Source organism: Natrix helvetica (assembly GCF_964273705.1).
Source record: "Natrix helvetica genome assembly, chromosome: 6".
In the NCBI taxonomy this organism is placed as follows: Eukaryota; Metazoa; Chordata; class Lepidosauria; order Squamata; family Natricidae; genus Natrix; species Natrix helvetica.
Genome location: NC_138553.1, coordinates 7,336,654 through 7,358,408, shown reverse-complemented (window position 1 = coordinate 7,358,408; position 21,755 = coordinate 7,336,654). Strand labels below are relative to the sequence as shown.

General features: G+C 46.2%; 3 protein-coding genes across 6 annotated transcripts in view; 1 reads left to right on the top strand and 2 right to left on the bottom strand.

Moving 5' to 3' along the window:
* Positions 1–21,755, bottom strand: part of CELF2 (CUGBP Elav-like family member 2) — an 834,627-nt gene that overhangs the window by 96,960 nt on the left and 715,912 nt on the right. The gene's annotated exons all lie outside the window — the stretch shown is intronic.
* ECHDC3 (enoyl-CoA hydratase domain containing 3) lies at positions 528–11,291 on the bottom strand. Its single transcript, XM_081957865.1, has 5 exons — positions 11,115–11,291; positions 6,734–6,855; positions 4,944–5,041; positions 2,804–3,004; positions 528–1,265 (listed from the first exon to the last, which is right to left on the bottom strand). The coding sequence occupies exons 1-5, from the start codon at positions 11,282–11,284 to the stop codon at positions 951–953; spliced, it is 906 nt and encodes a 301-aa protein (XP_081813991.1). The 5' UTR covers positions 11,285–11,291; the 3' UTR covers positions 528–950.
* USP6NL (USP6 N-terminal like) overlaps positions 15,521–21,755 on the top strand; it is a 142,610-nt gene continuing 136,375 nt past the window's right edge. The window contains exon 1 of one of the 4 annotated variants that reach the window (XM_081957800.1): positions 15,521–15,789. The gene's annotated coding sequence lies outside the window, so the exon portion shown is untranslated. Of the gene's footprint in view, positions 15,790–16,024; positions 16,110–17,257; positions 17,272–21,755 lie in introns of those variants that run through there. The other 3 variants (XM_081957803.1, XM_081957801.1, XM_081957802.1) reach the window with 3 other exon arrangements.

Sequence of the window (21,755 nt, the reverse complement as noted above, 5' to 3'; positions counted from 1 at the left end):
CATTTGGGCTTAAAACGGGGTGCGGGGGACCCCTGGGCTCCATTTTCGCTGGCAGAGGGCTATCAAAACACAGGTGCCGCCGACATGAATCCTGTATCACACCCACCAAGGCCATGCTCCTCCCACCCAGCCCTCTGAGGTCAAACACAATCCTGATGCGGCCCTCAAATGAAATCGAGTTTGACACCCCCGCTGTAGGTGGTGACCAGTGAGGGGTCAAACACGTCATAAGTCACGAGTACCTGAGCTCCCACAAGAGATCTAAGTCCAGCCCACTGTAAATTGTTTATCTACCGCCAAATTGCTTTGAACGTTAGTAGTTCAGATTCTTGTAGAGAGCTTAAGGTTACAAGAAATCTTTATACCTATTTCAGCTGCCGGAATCTCCTAATTTCCCAGGCAATTGGCATAACCCACAAGAAAGGTCCTGGTTTTTTTCCCCACCTGACATCTGAAGTCATAAACCAAGGAAATCACAACTTATAGTTGTGGAGGAATTCAATTAAGCCAATATATATTTGGCCAGGTTTTGGTTTAATATACTAGTACATTCAGATATGGTGGTTTATTTATTACATTGCGGTTAGGCAAACAATGGCTTAGCACCATCAATCACAGTGTGTTATAGAGTAACGTGTAACCATTAAATTCATAATCATCTTTTTAAACCAATATTCGTAGGCCAATAAGGGATCCCGTAAAACAAGCTGAAAGTCCTAGGATTTTCAAAGCAGGTTTGGGAAACCCAAAACTGGTTTTATTGACCAAATAAAAGGCTCTTAGAGATCTTAAATCAATGTTTTTCAACCATGGCTACGTGAAGATGTGTGGACTTCAACTCCCAGAATTCCGTCTGTCTGGCAGGGGAATTCTGGGAGTTGAAGTCCACACATCTTCATGTGGCCATGGTTGAAAAACACTGGCCTAGATGTTCCTTGGAAATATTTCTTTCAAGAATGGAACCAGTTGGGTTTGCGTTTAGAAACGAAGGCCTCAATTCCTTCCTGTCCATCCTTCATAGCCAGGTTCTCCACCATGACCTGGGAAGCTATCTGATAGGCCGTGCTAATATCGCGTTCCATCTGCTTGTAAAATGTGGCCTTCCCCAGAGCTAACACGGCCCGGCTGCTTTGGCAAATCTTTTGGGCAAGTTTCAGGGTCTCGCTTTCCAGTTGGTCCTCAGGTACAACTCGGCTGATGAGTCCGTGGAGAAGGGCATCCTGGGCTGTCATGGGCACTCCGGTGAAGAGGAGCTCCAGTGCCACCTGGAAGAAAACACCTGAGCTGGAGACTTTGGATGTTCCAACATCTGGCTCCTTTCAAGATTCTGATGCCCGTCTGATGGGCAGGTTCAGGCTAGGAAATACCACCAGACAAATATTTGGCATGAATTTGGGCACGCATTAAAACGAGCAGTGGGAGCATCTTCTCCAGCTACCTCTGCTTTCAGAAGCAGCGACCTGGCTTAAGGAGATGCTGGTAGGACCTTTCTTTTGATTTTGGAATGAGGTGGCAACTCATAGCTGATAGCAATAGCACTTAGACTTATATACTGTATCACTCCACAGTGCTTTGCAGCCCTCTCTAAGCATCTTACAGAGTCAGCCTATTGCCCCTTCTTTCTTTCTTTCTTTCTTTCTTTCTTTCTTTCTTTCTTTCTTTCTTTCTTTCTTTCTTCCTTCCTTCCTTCCTTCCTTCCTTCTCTCCCACCTAGCACTTAAATTTACATACCACTTTGCAGTGCTTTGCAGCCCTCTCTAAGCATCTTACAGAGTCAGCCTATTGCCCCTTCTTTCTTCCTTCCTTCCTTCCTTCCTTCCTTCCTTCCTTCCTTCCTTCCTTCCTTCCTTCTCTCCCACCTAGCACTTAAATTTACATACCACTTTGCAGTGCTTTGCAGCCCTCTCTAAGCATCTTACAGAGTCAGCCTATTGCCCCTTCTTCCTTCCTTCCTTCCTTCCTTCCTTCCTTCCTTCCTTCCTTCCTTCCTTCCTTCCTTCCTTCCTTCCTTCTCTCCCACCTAGCACTTAAATTTACATACCACTTTGCAGTGCTTTATAGCCCTCTCTAAGCGGCTTACAGTGTCAGCCTATTGCCCCCAGCAATCCTCTTTTTACTGACCTTGGAAGGATGGAAGGTTGGCTCAACCTTGAGCCGGTCAGAATCGAACTGCCGAACTGCAGACAGCCGGCAGTCAGCAGAAGTAGCCTGCAGAACTGCATTCTAACTACAGCGCCATCATAGATCTTCCTTCCTTCCTTCCCTCCCACTTAGCAATAGCACTTAGACTTACAAACTGCTTTACAGCCCTCTCTGAGCGGCTTACAGAGTCAGCCTCTTGCTCCCCAACAATCTGGGTCCTCATTTTACTGACCAGGGAAGGATGAAAGGTTGAGGCAACCTTGAGCCAGTCAGAATCTGACTTGCAGGCAGCTGGCAGGCAGCAGAAGTTGCCTGCAGTACTGCACTCTAACCACTGTGCCACCGTGGCTCATTTAATCTTGGCTCATTTGCAATTAGGGGCAAGGAAGGTCATAAAGTGGGGTGAAACTCATTTAACGTCTTGCTTAGCAAAGGGAATTTTGTGCTCGGTTGTGATCGTAAGTCAAGCAATGTCTGTATGCCGTCACTCCTTTTTCAAATCAACTGTGGTGGCCAACCACTGTCTTGTGGCCGTAAGTTCCACAGCTCAATTTTGCCCCCTGTGAAATCGGTTTGCTTTATCCTTGCAGAACCGTTGGCCCCATTCAAGCGATGAACATGGGAGCAAAAGGACCATGGACCACTGGTGGGTAAGGTCTACCTTTTTAGGCAGGGATCTTCCAATGGCTACTGCGGGTGTTGAGCAGAAGAGGCCCACGTTCACTCCAGGGGTGGCGAACTTGGACTTCTCGCTGGCTACGGCAATGTCACAGCTGGCCACCAGCTGGCAACCGGCGGCTGTGGCAAGGCCATTTACTTTGGCAATCACGGGCACGGGTAGCTTTGGAAGCAAGGTCATGACCTGTCAGGACGTGTTTTAAAAAGAAAGGAAACAAGAGGTGTCCCACTTAATGCGTGGAGATCAGAAGAAATGATAGTTCCATTTTACCTGATGTTAGATCACATCTGGAATAGTGTTCTGACCTAGGCTTCCTGAGAAAGCATAAATCACAATCTTAGCCCCCCAAACCCTCTTTTATTTATACGGCTGTGAATTAGGGTCATTCACAGTCCGCAAGGCTTCACAAACAGTCTGTGAAGATTCCTCCAGATGCCTGCTCGAGTTGCCACGGTCTTTCAGGGGAATATTGATAAACACCCACCTTATCCCCCCTGGAATGCTACCAGAGACCTAATTGCCAAATGCAGAGCAAGGCCAAACTTAGCACAGAGTCAAACAGAACTTTTCAAAGTTTGAACCGACCAAATGAACTCATTGCTTCCTGCAAAAGCTCACCTCCCGTTCACTCCTCTTTTATGTCTTATGGGAGGGGCCAATCATCTCCAAGCCTTACTCCCGAGTCGACTCTGTTTTCTTAATTGCTCTTGCCTTCTGGCAGCTCTGAGCCTTCTGCAGTGGCCGCTTTGTGCGTGCGCTTCCCGTTCTATGGTTGTGGTCCGTCTGCTGGAAAACTCTCGGCCCCGGATCCTGGAAGGCTCGGCAGCAGGTGGCTGGCCCGACCGGCCTCTCAGAATAAGGCATCCTCAGTGTTGGGATGGCAGCGGTGGCAGCCCTGGCCCTGGCCATGCAGGGAGAGCTGGGCCAGGTTGTGGTGAGGACTGTGAGGTGCGCTAGCGGAGCTGGGGGGGGGGGGAAACGGACAGGCACTTGTGCAACCCCCCCCTCCAGCCTGGCAGAGTGCCACTCACTGACCAAGCGGTATCCCAAAGGCACCAAGCTGCAAGAGCACCAGTCCCTCCTCTCCCCCCCTGCTCGCGCCGCTTGGTGTCTTTGGGATACCGCTGGGTCGGTGAGTTTTGCTCAGCGGCTGGAGGGGGGGGGGGTTGCTGGGTGGCTGCTCTCTTGCGAGCGGGCTCTCGAAGAGCCTGGCTCCAAAATAATAAGCCTCCTCCCCCGATAATAAGGCCAAGGCCATATTTCAGGGGTCAAAAGAAAATAAGACCCTGTCTTATTTTCAGGGAAATACTGTACATTAATATTAGGATTATATAAGTTTGATTAATGTAACAATTGACTGTTGTTATTTGTATTAATATGAACCATTTTTCAACCAAAGGCTGTTCATGTATTGATGGTGATATATGTTTAAAAATAAAAACCCCATAAACCTTAAAAAAACAATGGGGGGGAAATGGACAGATTTGGCTAATTAGTCCTTTATGATGTCAGTATTTAGATTAATATTACCGTATTTTTCAGAGTATAAGACGCACCTTTTTCCCTCAAAAAAGAGGCTGATAATCTGGGTGCATCTTATACATGGAATACAGCATTTTTTTGCCTCCTGAAACACCGCCCCCCTTACAAAAATGGCTGTGCAGAGCCTTTAGGAGGCTTACAGAGTGCTCCTGGGGCCTGGGGAGGGCAGAAACGAGAGGAAAACAGGCCATTTTTTGCTCGCTTTTGCCCCCCCCCGGAGCACTCTACAAGCCTCCTAAAGGCTATTCCAGCCCTTTAAAAAAAACGGTCCCGTTTTCGTGAAAAACAGGCTGTTTTTTGTAGGTCTACAGAGTGCAAAAACTTTTTTTTTTAATGTGTCTCTTCAAAAACTTGGTGCGTCTTATCCTCCGGTGCATCTTATGCTCTGAAAAATACAGTACTTCTTGTATAAAAAGTGTGTTCAAGGGCCATGCTGTTGCGTGCAGTGATACATCTTGGGGTCTTGGAGTTGTGGACTTCAAATTCTCAGAGTGGAAGTCCACAAGTCTTAAAGTTGCCAAGTTTGAACACCCTTGATTTAAAGTTAACATTTTGGCACCAAATCAATGTGGAAACTCACCTCTGAACAGGTCTTGAAGATGTCCATGTGCTGTTTTGTGTCTTCCTTCGGAGTCAGTTCCTTCAAGTCATGCCCAGAGGAGAACACAGGACCTTCAGCTTCAGGGAAGTTTGGAAAAAGGAGGAGGAGATATTTGCACAGGATGCCACAATGACCTTGCTCACACAACACACTGAACTAGAATATGCTTGACCATGTTCTATAGAAAAACAGACCAGTATTGGGTTTGCATGACATGCTGAAACACGATTCACAAGCCATCATGGTTGGATTGTGGGGTCCTTGGTGCTCTTTGAACTTGGTGGTTTTCTTGCAGACGTTTCATTACCAAGCTAGGCAACCTCATCAGTGCTACGAGGGAGTGGGGTTACCTCTTATTTTTATATCCTAGTGGCTTGCCCTGTCAGTGTTGGTGGGAATCTTTTTGATGGTCTGTTGATTAGGCTGTTGCTAATTGTTTGTTTGTCTGTGTTGGAAGTTCCTTGACTGGGGTATCGTTTACTTGATTGTTGGTCTAGTGTTAATTTTGTATTAATCTCTGCTGATATGGATTGCTGATGAAGTGGTGCTTTGCTCTTTTTGTTTGGGGCTTTTTGATTGTGTGCATAGATGTTATTTATTTCTATGTGCCTGTTGATGGCCGATTCACGGTTGGATTTTTTTTGCTAACAGACAAGCCCAAACAAAACTGTATTATGGCTTAAAGAGTTTTGTGTGAACCTGGATTTTGGATTGCTGAATTCAACAGACAAAGGCTTGGGAAGGACTCACACCAAAGCGAGAACAGACTGCTGGGCTAGATGGGCCCAGGTTTATCCAACAGGATACTGCTTCCGTTCTCTTAACTGGCATGGTTGACATATAGGTAGCTCTTAACTATGACCACGATTGAGACCAAAATTTATTGAAACATTTGTTAAATGAGCATTGCCCCATTTTATGACTCTCCTTGCCACAGATGTTATGTGAATCACTGCAGTTGTTAAACTAGTAACACAGTTGTTAAATGAATCTGATGTTCTGACTTTCCTTGTCAGAAAGTCGCAAAAGGAGATCACGTGACTTCCGATTTGCCCGCAGGGCCGTTTTTCGCCCTCCAAAGCCTTCAGGCGGCTTCCCTGAAACCTCCGGAGCGCGGAAAACGGCCCAACTCACAAACCAGAAGTTCGTTCCCAAACTTCTGGTGTGTGCGTTGGGTTGTTTTTCTCCCTCCGGAGGCTTCAGAGAAGCCTCCGGAGGGCAAAAAACAGCCGAAAAAGAATGCCGGAGTCAGCTGACCTAACAAATGGCTCCACATGCCACCTGTGGCATATGTGCCATAGGTTTGCCATCACAGTGATAAGGTAAAGGTTCCCCTCACACATACGTGCTAGTCATTCCCGACTCTAGGGGGCAGTGCTCATCTCCGTTTCAAAGTCGAAGAGCCAGCGCTGTCTGAAGACATCTCCATGGTCATGTGGCCGGCATGACTAAATGCTGAAGGCGCACGGAACGCTGTTCCCTTCCCACCAAAGGTGGTTCCTATTTTTCTACTTTCATTTTTACATGCTTTCGAATTGCTAGGTTGGCAGAAGCTGGGACAAATCACGGGAGCTCACTCATTTATGCGGCGCTAGGGATTCGAACCGCCAAACTGCTGACCTTTCTCGCTAACAAGCTCAGCGCCTTAGCCGCTAAGCGACTGCGTCCCTAACAAATGATAACCAATCATTGTTAGACGCAAATGATTGAGAAGAGGCCTCTGCCAAATTCCACCTTCATTCATTTTCGGCTGTGAATGAAAAACCTACCCGAAATGATAATGACACGCAAGTCCGTGCTGTCAATATCCTGCAAAATATCCTGACGGAGGGACTTCAGCATGGAGAGAGAGAGCGCATTCCTTTTCCCAGGATTGCTCAGGACAATATTCCTGTCAAGAAAAATTAATGTTTATAAGCTGTCATGGAAAGCAGCTTAGTACAAATGAGAATCTGTAGAGATTCTCCATCATCCAGGCCACGGTTGTCCCAAAGGTGCTTTTTTCAGGAGGCAACTGGACTTTCTTGTTTTTTCGTCTTGTTTGAAGACGTTTTGCTTCTCAATACAATACAATACAATATCAGAGTTGGAAGGGACCTTGGAGGTCTTCTAGTCCAACCCCCTGCCTAGGCAGGAAACCCTATACTGTTTTAAGACAAATGGCTATCCAACATCTTCTTAAAGACTTCCAGTGTTGGGGCATTCACAACCTCTGGAGGCAAGCTGTTCCACTAATTAATTGTTCTAACTGTCAGGAAGTTTCTCCTCAGTTCTAAGTTGCTTCTCTCCTGGATTAGTTTCCACCCATTGCTTCTTGTTCTACCCTCAGGTGCCTTGGAAAATAGCTTGACTCCCACTTCTTTGTGGCAACCCCTGAGATATTGGAACACTGCTATCATGTCTCCCCTAGTCCTTCTTTCTATTAAACTATTAAACCTCTCCTCCAAGGAGCTTCTTCAGCTCTGACTGGATGGTGGGGAATGGAAGGATTGATACTCCTTGCAGACAGCTGGTCGTTTGCATCCTTTTAGAGGGTCCTTGAGGCCACTTGGAGGTTTATCTCTGTCCTCAGGGTCACCTGAGTGGTGCAAATGGTTCTTGTAGTCTGCAATTTTTCCCCTCTGGAAATCCATTCCTACTCCCACACCCTTCAAAGGGCGTCCATCCCAAATTGTCTAGCTAAAGGTCTGTAGAGATTCTCAGTCATCCTAGTCATGGCTGTCCATGATCCAAAAGGGTGCAAATGACCAGCTGTTTGCAAGGAATATACTGTCAATCCTTCCATTCCCTACCATCCTCTCAGAGCTAAAGAAGCTTCTTGGATGAGAAGCGAAACATCTTCAAAGAAAAAGCAGAAAGTCCAGTTGCCTCCACCTGAATTCCACCATTTCTCCTCCTCTGCTTAGTCTTGGGTGTTGCCCCGCGACATAAATCTTCACGGCCAATTCCCCCCTTCCTCCTGTGGGACGATTAAACTCATCTCTGACCCTTCTGGCTTTTGGGCAAAGTGCCTGCTGACCAGAGGCACAGGGGGCATCGGAAAGGAGAAATCTTTCCCCCTTTGCATTTGAGCATGCAAGAAGGGACAGGGAAGGAGAAAGGGAAAGGCAAAGAAAAAGAAGGGAAGAGAGGAAGGAAGGAAAAATAAGGAAAGAGGGGAAGGAAGAAGAGAAGAGAATGAAGAGGGAAGGAAAAAGAAGGAAAGGAAGGAAGGAAGTGTAGGAAGTTAGCACCCACCCCTCTCCTAGAAAAATGAAATATCCTAGGAAATATTTAAAAGGCAGAATATTATATTTCCCTGGATGAGAAATGGAGAAACTTGTTTTTAGGCAGGAAAGAGACTCAATAGCTCCCACCCTCCTCAATAGCCCACAGCAGATGCCCACACTTAAGAGATAAAGAGATAGCTAGGTCTATTCATAGGCAAATGCCCTCACCCAAGATCCAACAGATGTAGGATTAGCCCTCTACCCATCTCACCGCATGGCACCTGGGAAGATTACATCACCCAACAAGGCTCAACCAAGCCTGGGACTCAGGACAGCCTAGAGAGTTGCCCCTGCATGGCCCCATGGGAGTCTGACAACCAATCAGAATATAAGCTCAAATTCAAAAGCCCAGAGAAGGTATAAAAACTCAGGAACTATATACAATAGTAGAGTTGGAAGGGACCTTGGAGGTCTTCTAGTCCACCCCCTGCCTAGGCAGGAAACTCTCAGCATCTCTTCCTCCCCCCCTTTTTTTTTTCATCTTCAAGGCATGCGATCCTGTCCACCATTAAAACCATCTTTCCAAATAGCCACCATGTTTCCAGTGTCTTTCTCCCTACTTGGAACTGAACCCAGAAGGACATTTCTTCCAAAATAAGGAAAGAAGGAAGGAAGGAAGGAAGGAAGGAAGGAAGGAAGGAAGGAAGGAAGGAAGGAAGAAAGATTATAATGTGAGGAAGGGTCTTAGGGATGTCCTCCCTTAGCACTTGGCCACCACAGGTGCCCCAGATACGAGTCCTGTGTCACGCCCATCACACCCACCATGGCCACGCCCACCATGGCCACACCCTCCACGGTCAAACACAACCCCGATGTGGCCCTCAATGAAATCACGTTTGACGCCCCTGGCCTATATAAGGCACAAAAGCACTTGAGAGGAAAACAATTTGTTTCCTTGACTGAATAACTGATCATTGCTCTTGTATTTGCTGTTCGCTGATTGAGATCAAATAGATTTGCAAGCTGAGAACATTTTTTTTTTTCTGAATGAGAGGCCTAGGAAGTGATTTGGCCCCCAACCAAATCAAGACATGGTTGGCAAATGGACTTTGCCAAGTGGACTTTACTGATTTTGAGGTCATCTCAAAAAAGAGCTTCCCAGATAATAAAACTCGGCTAGAAATTGGGTCTTCCTTCTGAATCACTTTTTCCAAACAGTTTCCTCTACTCTAAATTTAATCCACTATTAATTCATCCCTTTTTCTGCTACTTTCCCTTGCCCAGTTCACTTCGCTCACTGATTTAGAAACGGATCCTTATCTTCACATTTCCCAAAAAGGAATTTCTTGTTTAGGCGCTGTTAGTTATTAATTAATTGTGCTGCGGGGGAGAAGCTGTTTTCGAAAAAAGCTGCTTGCTAAATTTGCAGTGGGTAAACTTGACCTCAGCAACCTAAAAAGCAGAGACAATCAACCTGCCAACAAAAATGCGTATAGTCAAGGCCTGTGATGGCGAACCTATGGCACAAGTGCCACAGGTAACATGCGGATCCATATTTGCTGGCACGCAAGCTGTCAGCTCTGTCATGCTGGCCACCTGATTTTCAGCCTTCGGAGGGCTGAGGGAGGCTGTTTTTGCCCTACCCAGGCTTCAGGAAAGCCTCCGGAGCCTGAGGAGGGAGAAAACTCCCCACACACACAAACACACAGGGAGGACTGCATATGCACAGGTGGGCAGGCTGCATTGAATTGTGATGTGGGCATGCGCACACGCAATTGGACACATGCAGACAATTTTGGCATGCCTTTACAAAAAGGTTCGCCATCACTGATCAAGGCTATGGTTTTCCCAATTGCAATAGGTGGCTCTGAAGGTTGGACCATAAGGAAGGCTGAGCGCCAAAGAATGGAGGCCTTTGAACTCTGGTGCTAGAGAAGACTCCTGCATTGAGTCCCTTGGACTGCAAGGTGATCCAACCGGTCAGTCCTAGAGGAGATCAATCCTGACTGCTCTTTAGAAGGCCAGATCATGAAGAGGAAACTCAAATACTTTGGCCACCTAATGAGAAGGAAGGACTCCCTGGAGAAGAGCCTCATGCTGGGAAAGATGGAGGGCAAAAGAAGAATGGGACAACAGAGAATGAGGTGGCTGGATAGAGTCACTGAAGCAGTCGGTGTGAGCTTAAATGGACTCCGGAGGACGGTAGAGGACAGGAAGGCCTGGATGAACATTGTCCATGGGTGGTGATGGGTCAGACACAACTTCGCAACTAACAACAACAAAGTTGGGTCAAGAGACTAACAACAACAAACTTCACCTTATGGGAAAAACAGGAGGCATTTTAGGATGTTACGTGATTCCATTCCAAATACTTAATACTTAAATATGTAGTTAATGGTTTGATGGCTTGTATTGACTCAGATACTGTAAAAATATAATTCAGTAACAGATAGTCCTTGACTTATGATCATTCATTTACAAATAGACTTTATGATCAGTCAAAGTTTCAAGTGCTGAAAAAAATGACATGATCAGTCCCTGCACTTATGATGCCTCTATGGTCCAATGATCACAATTTGGGTGTTCGACAATTGGCATGTATTTATGATGGTTGCAGCATCCTGGGGTCACCAATTTTGACTTTCCTATTATCCTATTCTATATCCTATCCTATCCTATCCTATCCTATCCTACTATCTATCCTATATTTATTCTATCCTATTATCCTATTCTATATCCTATCCTGTCCTATATCCTATCCTATCCTATTATCCTATCCTATCATCCTATTATCCTTTCCTATATCCTATCTTATCCTATCCTATTATCCTATCCTATCTTATCTCCTATCTCCTATCCTATTATCCAATCCGATCCTAATCATTCTATTATTATTCTATTCTAACCCGGAAGCTCCCGAGCTTTGCATTCTCTGCCCAACCTGATGCCTTCGCTCTGCCACACGCGGGTGAGCTTCCCTTGCTGCTCCTGCTGGCGCTGCCCATCGGACGCTGGGGCCGCGGGGGTGCCGGTCGAAGCAGTCCGGCTGCCCAGGACGAGCCGAGCCAGCTTCGCCCCGCAAAGCCCTCGGCGGACAGCTGCAGCGGCCATGGCTCGTTGCAGCGGCGCAGAGCGGGAGCTGCTCAATGGGGACCCCTGCCGGCCAGACGCGGAACGGCGCGTGGAGGAAAACAGCCGCGCTGCTGGCAGGGTTCGCCCCGCGCGGGGGTGAAAACAAAACTCGCGCGGGGTTTGCTCTTTGCCCGGTTTGGTCCCGTTGGGTGATTCCTGCCTTGCTAGCCGTGGTTGCAAGGGAAGCTTGTGTTGAGGAACCCAGTCCGATCGGGCAGAAGGGGGCGCGTGTCGCGTGAGCCAGATGCGTGTTTCTTTGCACACTTGCGCGGTTTTGCATCACGCGTGGAAGAATGAGCCGCGCACTTTCAAAGACAAAGGCCCAAGGTCATCCAGCGGCCTTGCTTTCACAGCTAAGGCGAAAGTAGAAATCGCAGTCTCTTGATTTCCACCCTGATGCCTTAAACCACCAAACCAAATTCTGCTCATTGAATCATTTTACTAAGTTTTATCAAGATATAAAATTCCGATGACTTCAAATGAAACGAGTGAAGAGAAAAAAAAAGAGGAAGGCAAAGAGGAAAAAAGGAAAATGTTCACTTCCAACTTTTTTTTTATTGCAATAGAATCATAACATAATAACATAATAGCCTCAGCTTTTTACTTTTACATACTAAAATTTGCTACCGATTTCTTTAACAACAAACTTATCCGATCAAAAAACCCAAAGTCAGTGTTTCATTTTTTCCCCATCACAAGGACAAAATTCAGGAGCAGTTGTCCAAGCAGAAACAAATTTGGGTATTGTTAGATACTTGTTCTAACTACAGTGGTTTCCACCAAGGTCCTCTATTCCAGCGGGAACAGAGGTTTAATCCTTCGCTGGATTGTTCTCACTTGTTGCACTGAATAAAGAGCTGTTGTTACCGTTAAGCCTGTGTGTGCCTATCCATTACCCAATCTAACAGGTATGTTCTTTTTGATTAAGGCAGCAAATCTAGTTATCTCTACTGGTTCCATCAGTTTTCCCAGCCCATTAGCCCTTGTGAGAATTAAATGTACATCTTTGTACATAAAGCATTCTCACTGCTGTCAACACATATAAAGAACAAAGTCACATTTTTCCCCAATTTCTTTCTACACTAAGCCTAAAAGAAAAGTATCTTTATGGGTAGTCCTCAACTTACAACAATTCATTTAGTGACTATTCAAAGTTACAATGGCACTGCAAAGAATGACTTATGACTGTTTGTCACACTTATGACTGTTTGCAATATCCCCATGGTAACATCATCAAAATTCAGACCCTTGGCAACTGGCATGTATTTATGATGGTTGCAGTGTCCTAGGGTCATGTGATCAATTTTTGGGGACCTTCTGACAAGCAAAGTCGATGGAGAAGCCAGATTCACTTAACAACCGTGTTACTAACTTAGCAACGGCAATGATTCACTGAACAACTGTGCCAGGAAAGGTTGTAAAATGAAACAAAGCTCACTTAATAGAGGTGTCACTTAGCAACATAAATTTTGGGCTCCCTTATTGTCGTAAGCTGAGGGCTACTTGTATTTGTTATATTCACTTTTAGAATCTTAAATATGAATTTTACCCCAGTATTTCTACTGACAGACCAAACTCATAGTCGCTCTGTGAGTGCGATGGGCGGTGTTCAAACTTGATATATAAATATAAATAAAATTTATTTTAATTATTTATCATTTAAATAAATAAATATTATTTTTTATCATCCTCCCAGAGTCGCTTTGGGTAGAGAAATGGACAGCATATGAATGTAACCTTCTATATATATAAAAATGGCTCTGTGTGTGTGTGTGTGAGTGAGTGTGTACGTTCCAACTCTGGAACGCTTCAAGCAATTTCAACCAAACTTGGTAGGCAGATGACTTACTCTTTGGAAACAAATACTGTGGGGGGTAAGACACCCCTAACACCCCTCAGAGTGTGTGTTCTGTTAAGATACAGCCTGTTGTGCCTTAAAATGGCTTCTACTGCACTGCCGTAAAATGGCTTCTACTGTACTGCCATAAAATGGCTTCTATTGTACAGCGGTAGTAGAGTTATCATGGTAATGGCTTCACAGTACTCCCCAAGGGGGCTCCCTCTGGTAAGGGGGAAAATCCATCATTAGAAATTATGTTTGGTCTGGACATTTCCCCCATATAAATAAATACCCGGGCAACGCCGGGTTATGAGCTAGTAAATAAATAAATAATATGTCAATCGTGGTTTGCCATCGCCTTCTTCTGGAATGTGCTCTTAGATTCCCAAGAGAGAGTGCCAGAAGTTTTGGCCAGAGGTGTATTGTTTCCTTTCGGTTATACAGGTTTAGCTGCCATTGACTCACCGATCCATAGAGGTCAGTGGAGTTTCTGTTTCCCTCCTGTTTTTGTGCCCTGCTATGTTCTAATGTAGGTGACCCCAGCAATTCCATAGCAACGGCAAAGAAAGAAGACTTTATTTCAGTGGGTTCCTTCCCTATGGGAGGGGCGAGGAACTCCATGTCTATTCTTGAAAATGCTTCCCCCATTCTGGGGTCCCCTATTGAATCTGGGCGCTGCTCATTGTCAGTCACTCCAAATCCCATCTGTTTTGAAATCTGTTAGCCCTACCTACCAGATCTTTTGGTTTGCATTCACACATGCGTCACCCAACCACTGTTAAGGTTTAAGGTTTATTAAATTTATAGACCGCCCCCTCTCCCCGTAGGGACTGTTAGAGTGCGCTCTCTCTTCCAGATTGAAAATTGCGAGCGTGATGTAGGAGCTTAGCAGAGAAATGGCTTTTCTCTGGGGCCAGAATGGGCCAACTTGCCACAGCCAACTCGCCGTGGGACAATTTAACAACACTCTAATTATTTAAAATAAATAAAAATTGGTTTCTTTTTTTGCCATTCGCATTTTGTTCTGTCCCTCCTTTTGCATCCTTTCTTTAATGATTCTATTCCACCCTTTCGTCGATATTAGTGTCCCTCGTGTCCCGGAGTGAGTTGTCCCATGGCAGGTTGGCTGTGGCAAGTTATCCCGCATTGAGTTGACGGGGTGAAGGATCAGATGATGGAATGGATGCACTGATGAGGCCCTGGGGAGCAGAGGAGATAGGAGCCAGGTGTGGGTAGAATGGACATGAGAGGGAGGAATATGAATTCTGGTAAGACATTTTCTCTTGTCTTCATTTCTTTGCTTTGGCAATTAAGAGCTTTGCTCCTTTCCTGTCTCTCTCAACTCACAGTGGCAAGTTGGCTGTAGCGAGTTGGCCGTGGCGAATTGTCATAGACCCCTCTGGGGCTTCCCTATTGTCAGGCTCAGTGTGTAAATGTTCTCTGGCAAGCTGGTCTTATTGTTGCGTTTTAAAGCTGCAAGGAAATCTAAAATAATGACCGTTTATCTGCTTTATGCTTCTTGGTGATAGGGCTAACAAGTCTGGACAGTCTAATTCCCCCCATTTCTTCAATATTTCCCATTTTTTTCTTTTTGCAAAATGAGCATAACCGTTTGTCCTGGATTGCTGTAAAACCGGAGTGTGAAGAATTGAGTGGGGTTGGACTAGATGACCTCTAAGGTCCCTTCCAACTCTGTTAATCGGCTCCCAACTGCTCTGAATTGGGTTCATGATTTATTTTAAGCCTTTGTCCATATCCAAAGTTGTGTTTTACACTGTGCTCCCATTGATGGCTGAGTGTATCATGCAATATCAGATACAGTGGGTTAATAAGACCATGATTATATTAATCTTTGCTCAAGACGAAGATTAACTTTCCCCCCAAAGAAGTTTCAAGCAAGGTACTCATTTCTTATGTATATACGTATACCTGCTGCTTTTACTTATATGTTTATATGTTATATTCATACTTATACTTGTTTTCTCATACATGCTTGACAAACCAAATAAATAAATAAAAATAAAATAAGGTTTCAAAACAGAAGGAAACATCAGCCTTTTCTAAAATTAGCTGGAATCATTTTTCTTCCTGTATGCTGTTCCGATGACTGTGTAAGAATTATTTAACTTTATTTCAAGAGGCATTTATTTAGCTCACGGTTTTTCAAACAAGGTAACTTTAAGGCGGGTGGACTTCAACTCCCAGATTTCCTCATCCAGCATGGCAGGCTAAGGAATTCTGGGAATTGGAGTCCACACCGAACAATATCCTGCAGCTCTTCGCGTAAGAGGCGGAGCCTCGCCTCGCTTTTGACCGAAGATGGCAGCGGGGCTGAGAGAAAGCGGGAGCTTGTCTCACTCCTGCCGGCCGCCGTAGCCTCCTTGGAATGCAAAATGGCGCCTTGCTTGGGAACGCCCTCGACGCTGCCAGGCGGCGGCGTGCGGCCAAGAGCCGAGGCTTTCCCTGGCCCGAGCCCCGGCGGGCGGGGGAGCGTTGTCATGGCAGCGAGGAGTAGGTGTCACACCGGGCCACTTCCTGGTTGGAGGCCAATGTCCCGGCCGCTGAGTTGGGAAAAGCACCACCGCGGGGCGGCGGTGGAGGCAGACGGAGCCGCGGGGAGAAGGTGAAGGCCGAGGCGGGCGAGGTGAGAGGACGGGGGAGCTGAGGAAGCCCCTCCGAGGAGCCGTTTCCCCCTCCCCCCCCTTGTACTTTGGATCCGGCCAGTGTAGAGAGGGGCGGAGGAGGCAAAGTGGACCGTTCCATTCCTGGAAAGAGGGGTGGTCGTGGTGGTTCCTCGCTGCGGCCCGGGGGGCGTGGCCAAGCCCAGGCCCGCGCCGAGGGCGGGGAAAGCCCCCCTTTCTTCGGCATTGGGCCCTTCCCCCTCAAGGGAGGCGTGGGGCCGGGTGAGGCTTGCCCCTCTCTCCGGCCCTGAGGAGGGGGAGGCGTCCCTGGCCTCCATTCACGGTGGGTTTGGGGGGGATCCTCAAAGGTGATCGGGGTGCGGGATGGGGGGCGTGGAACAGGGGAGCCACAGCAACTTAGTGGGGAGGGGGCTGTGCCTGCCTTACAGGGAGGGTGGGCTGGGCAGCAGGGGGGGAGGGAAGTCGGCTTCTGAAGGGAGGGGTGTGTGCAAGAGGAGAGGGAGTGATGGGGCTGGGGGCTTTCTTTCTCCCTTTTCCTCCTGGGGAGGGAAAAGGCGTTGGGGGTGGGGGCTGAGCTTTGATGTTGCCTAGCCAGACGTTGCAGGACCCAACTAGGTAATGTCATCCGTGCTACACTGAGGAGTGGATACAGAACTGAGAGCACAAACATACACTCCCATCTAGCATGGATGATGTTACCCACAAGTAGTTGGGTCAAGATGGGGACTGCAGCCAAGAAATTAAAAGAGGCTTTCTCCTGGGGAGGAAAGCTATGGTAAATCTAGACAGCAGATTATAATGGAGAGACATCACTCTGGAAACCAAAGTGCGTCTAGTGAAGGCTATGGTTTTCCCAATTGCAATGGATGGCTGTGAAAGTTGGACCATAAGAAAGGCTGAGTGCCAAAGAATGGAGGACTTTGAACTCTGGTGCTGGAGAAGACTCCTGTGAGTCCCTTGGACTGCAAGGCAATCCAACCGGTCAGTCCTAGAGGAGATCAACCCTGACTGCTCTTTAGAAGGCCAGATCCTGGAGAGGAAACTCAAATACTTTGGTGAAGGAAGGACTCCCTGGAGAAGAGCCTCATGCTGGGAAAGACTGAGGGCAAAAGAAGGAGACAGCAGAGAATGAGGAGGCTAGATGGAGTCACCGAAGCAGTCGGTGTGAGCTTAAATGGACTCTGGAGGATGGTAGAGGAAGGAAGACTTGGAGGAATGTTGTCCATTGGGTTGCGATGGGTCGGACACGACTTCGCAACTAATAACAACAAAGTTGGGTCAAGAGACGTCTGCAAGAAAACCACCCCCTCAAGGACAACCCTCCCCCATTTCAAGGACCATTTTAAGGAGCATCAAGCCCACCCACCCCATTTCAACCCTACAAATATTCTCTTATTGAGAGATGGCTTCCTCACGAGGAGGAAGAAGGAAAAACCGTCAAAAGATGGGCAGGGATGAATGGACTGTCTCTGGGTTGACAGCAGGTCAGTGGAAGGAAGAGGGGGCATGGCTGGTGGGGGGAGGGGACTTCTGGGAGTTGAAGTCCCCCCCATCTTAAAAGGCTCTGAGAATGAAAAAAGAAAGAGCTGTGCTTAACACCCTCTGGGTGCCCTTCTTGTTTAGGAAGGGAGCTGTCTATTAGTTTTGGGTGGGGGAGGCTCTGTTTCAAAAACAATAACAGCCAAAACCCTCAGCAGAATTTGAGATTTTAGCTCTGGGTGCTATTTGGTTTCACTTAGAAAGATGCTGACAGTTCATGTTTTTGACCTTCCTTCCTATATGGATTTTGGGATTCGGCCCGTTGAATATGTTGCTGCCTCCAGTGACTGTTTGGGAATAAGAAGCCCCCAGTGCCTCATAGTATCACTTCTTGAAGTTTGGGGTGTCTTTAAAAAACCCAGCCTTTCCAACTTCTGTTGGCAAGAAAGGTGGCTCTTAAATGAAGTGGAGAGGAATTGGAGTGTGGTTGTGTTTAAGTTTATCGAATCACTCTTTCAGCTTAATTCTGTGTTCTGAAAGGGATTGATTTTGTAGTTTTTTGCTCTGGAAGCCTCATCTATGTTTCCTGGAGAGAGAGGAAGCGCCATTAAAAAAAAGCTGGTTTTGAATAACGTGCACTGGGTCAATACTCACAGTACTGCACATACCATTGAACAATACAGGTGGCCCTTGACTTACAACTGGAATGACGGTTGTAAATCATTGTAGTCATAAATTGAGGTATCGCAAGGCTATTTTTGATGAATGGACTGTCTCTGGGTTTTTTTGACTATTAAGGAAACACTGGAAGTGAACACTTGTGGTTAAGCAAATTAATTGTATCCACCTGGGTGGTTTTTGGGGCCAGAAACTGGTGTAAAACATTGAAAAATGTGGTCAAAAGACCATGGGATGCTACAAAGTGTTGTAAAGGTGAACCAATTGCTAAATGCCCCAAATGAAATCTCATGCACATAGGAGTCATTGGGTGGCCATTGTAACTTAGAAATCGGATTGTAAGTAGCTTTTGAAAGGTCTGTGGTAATTGTGAGCAGTTGCTAAATGGCCGTAAATTGAGGGACTGCCTGTAAAGATAAAGCATCCTTCAAGTTGAACTGGACTCCTGGTGAATTCCTGAAAGTCCATTAAGCTTTTCTGCTCTGGCTTGTGGCCTTGGGATTTCCAGGTGGTGTCTCATCCAAAAACAACCTGTCCTAAGTCAGAATATAAGAAGGGGTTTTGGAGATAAATTTAATGGAGTGTTTCTGGATCTCAAACCAAACTTGGGTGAGGCTGGGAGTTGAAATCCTGACATCTTAAAAGGTTGACCTGGTGTAAGCCCCTGCCATTTGCAGGTGTCCACTCCTATATCATTTTCTAAACTCAACCCTAAGATTAGTAGGAGCTGCCACCTGCTACCTGAATAGAAATTTTAGTAATTTAACTGCCAAGACCTGATGATCTTCATTTTTTTTCTCTGAAGCTCATGACCTGGTAGCTAAGAAATGCCCTGTGACTCTTTGATATGTAAATACATTGAAACTGAATTGAGAAGAGGGAGTGTCTTTGGAAATCTTGTTTCACTTGTAAGGTATTTAGAAATGGCTATTGAATGGCTAGCGAGCGTATTGCGTTAGCTGTAACTTGAAATATCTGTTGCCTTTATTGTAATGGAACTGGATCGGGATTGGTTTTTCTGCACAGCTTTCTATGTTCTGTTCTTTATTTGTTTAAGGCTGCTCTTATTTTATTTTTAAGCTGCTTCCATCTTTCCTGCCCTTCTAGGTGATGTATAACATAGATAGATAGAATTCTTTGTGGGCCAAATGTGATTGGACACACAAGGAATTTGTCTTTGGTGCATATGCTCTCAGGTTACATAAAAATGGTTACTAATAATCAATCAAATCATACTAGGAAACAAAACAATGTAAATCGTAGAGATACAAGTAACAAGGTTATAAGTGGGAGGAGATAGGTAATAGGAAGGATGAGAAGAATAATAGTAATACACAGTCTTAGTAAATAATTTGACAGTGTTGTGGGAATTAGTTGTTAAGCAGAGTGATGGCATTGAGAAAAAACCTGTCCTTGTGTCTAGTTGTTCTGTTATGCAATACCCTATAGCAGGGGTCGGCAACCTTAAACACTCAAAGAGCCACAAAGGTCCTAACCAGAAGCCCCCCGTTCAGTTCTGGAGCCAACCAGAAGTTCAGTTCTCCCACCATAGAGTCTCCTCTTAGCGCGGCGTCCTTTTTCCTTTACCTGTCCTAACCAAAAGCCCTATCAATTGTTGAGCTGACCGGAAAACCCACACCTGCCATAGAGTCTCCTCCTGGCACACAGTGCTTCTCCCCCCTCCCCCCGCCAAACCAGAAGCTCCTCTCAAAATTGTGGTGCTGACCGGCCACAGGGAGCCGCAGCAGAGAGCTGAATGAGCCACATGTGGCTCCAGAGCCGCGGGTTGCTGACCCCTGCCCTATAGCATCATATTAACATGCTAAGCTAAGTTTTAAAAAAATTAAAATAAAAGCAAGCGCTAGGACCCTTTTAGTGGAGGCCAAAATGTGTGTTCTGTACTACATTGTGAGACAGTGTGAGGTGCTTTGATCAACTTTTTTTTCAAAGCATTCTGGTTTGCCTCATGGCTTTTATGTTAACTGTTGTTCCTATCCACATGTTTTGTTAGCTGCCCACAGTTACTTTGGTAAAATGGACAGCTGTGTAAATCCAGTCAGCAAATAAAAGCCTGACTTAACAAGCGAGAGCTGTATTCTTGTATGGGGAGAGAGGAAATACCAGAACTAAGCAAATACAATGTGAAGGAGCGTAGATTTACAGAGTTCCTGCCTCAGGATTCGTTATTTAAGAACATTTATAGGGCCGCCCAACTCACGCGCAGTGACTCCAGGCAGCCTAGAAAGTTAAAAGCCCAATGTATGAACAATGAAAGGGCAATAACGCACAGCCCCCTTGGCAACAATCAAATGAGCTTGATGGGCTCTGTCGCACTCTGGTGTCCTCAGGCCCAGAGTCTTCAAGGCCTTGCGAAAGAGTGTTAAAGCGGAGGCAGATCTTATCTCCATGGGGATGGAGTTCCACCTGATGCATTAGGCCATGTCCTGCATGATGTAGAACAGGAGAGCCAAACTCAAGGTGAGTGCTGAGATCTGGCCCGTGGGCCACCATGAAAACAGCAAAGGACTGGCCTGCGGTGCCCCTGCCAGCCAAAACAGAGCTCGGGAGGGCCATGTGCAGCCCTCCCGAGCTCCCTTTTTGCTGGCAGAGGATTGCAGGAGGCCGTCGCAGCCAAAAACAAAGCTCAGAAGGACAGAGGGCTACAGGGGACCGTCGCAGCTGGAAATGGAGTTCGGGAGCCCGGTTTTTGCTGGCAGAGCACTCTGTCCACTACAGGCGCCCCCGAGACAAGTGATGTTGAGCTGACCCTGGACACACACACACACACACACACACACACACACACACACACACACACACGTTCAACAACACAACCCTAATGCAGCCCTCAATGAAATCAAGTTTGACACCCCTGGTGTAGAATGAACTCTAAAAGGCTTTCCTAAATGACGGCATTAAGCTTGAGTTGTGCAAAACCGTGCATAGGCGTCGCTATTTACCTACACTGATGGATAAGCGTAGATTGCAGGTGGGCCGATGCGCACCTCTCTCAAATCCCAACTGTGTGTTATGCGCATCTTGCGTGCTGATTCTTTGAGCCGACTTCCTGTCCTGTTGCATTTATATGTCTGCGAATGTTCCTTCTGGCTGGGGGAATGTCCCTTAGCCAGCAAGAACATTCACAGGTGTGTAAATGCAAGAGCTGTGCAACCGTCTCGGGATGACAGAGCCTGATGTGCAGTGATTGACGTCTACCCAGGCCTTTAGGGGAATGTGCAAATTTTGGAGGGGACATTATTCTGTGTGACCACAGAAAGGCCACATCTTAGGTTTTAGAGTTAATGGGACCCACACACATACCTGGAGAAAGGTATTCCCACTGGTAAACCAGTTGACTCTGAAATTTGGACAAAAGGTCTCATTTTATAGATTTAACTTGGGATAAGTCATCAACACACACATTAGAATTAGATTAGCACAGATGTTTCTCTCAAAAAAAGGTGTCTGCTATATTCTTACGTTGGCAGGTACAGTTTTCAAAGTTTAGAGAATCTATCATTAGCTGCAGAATCTATTTATGCCCCTCTAATGGGCAGTGAACTATACATAGGAGTAATCCTTACTTAGAAACGAAGGAGGTTTGTTTCCTAGAGATTTGAAGTGTTAATGACAATGATTTAGTAAATTCAAGGTAGTGTGTCTTTCTGAGAGTAGCACTTAAATGGACGATGCCTGGAAATGCTTACGAAAAGAGGGGGAAAGCAGGAGTTGAGGAATTACTTCAGGCTCTGGATGTGAAAAGGAGCTGTGCGTGATAGAGATTTCATTTATTTTCTGATGGATTCTACAC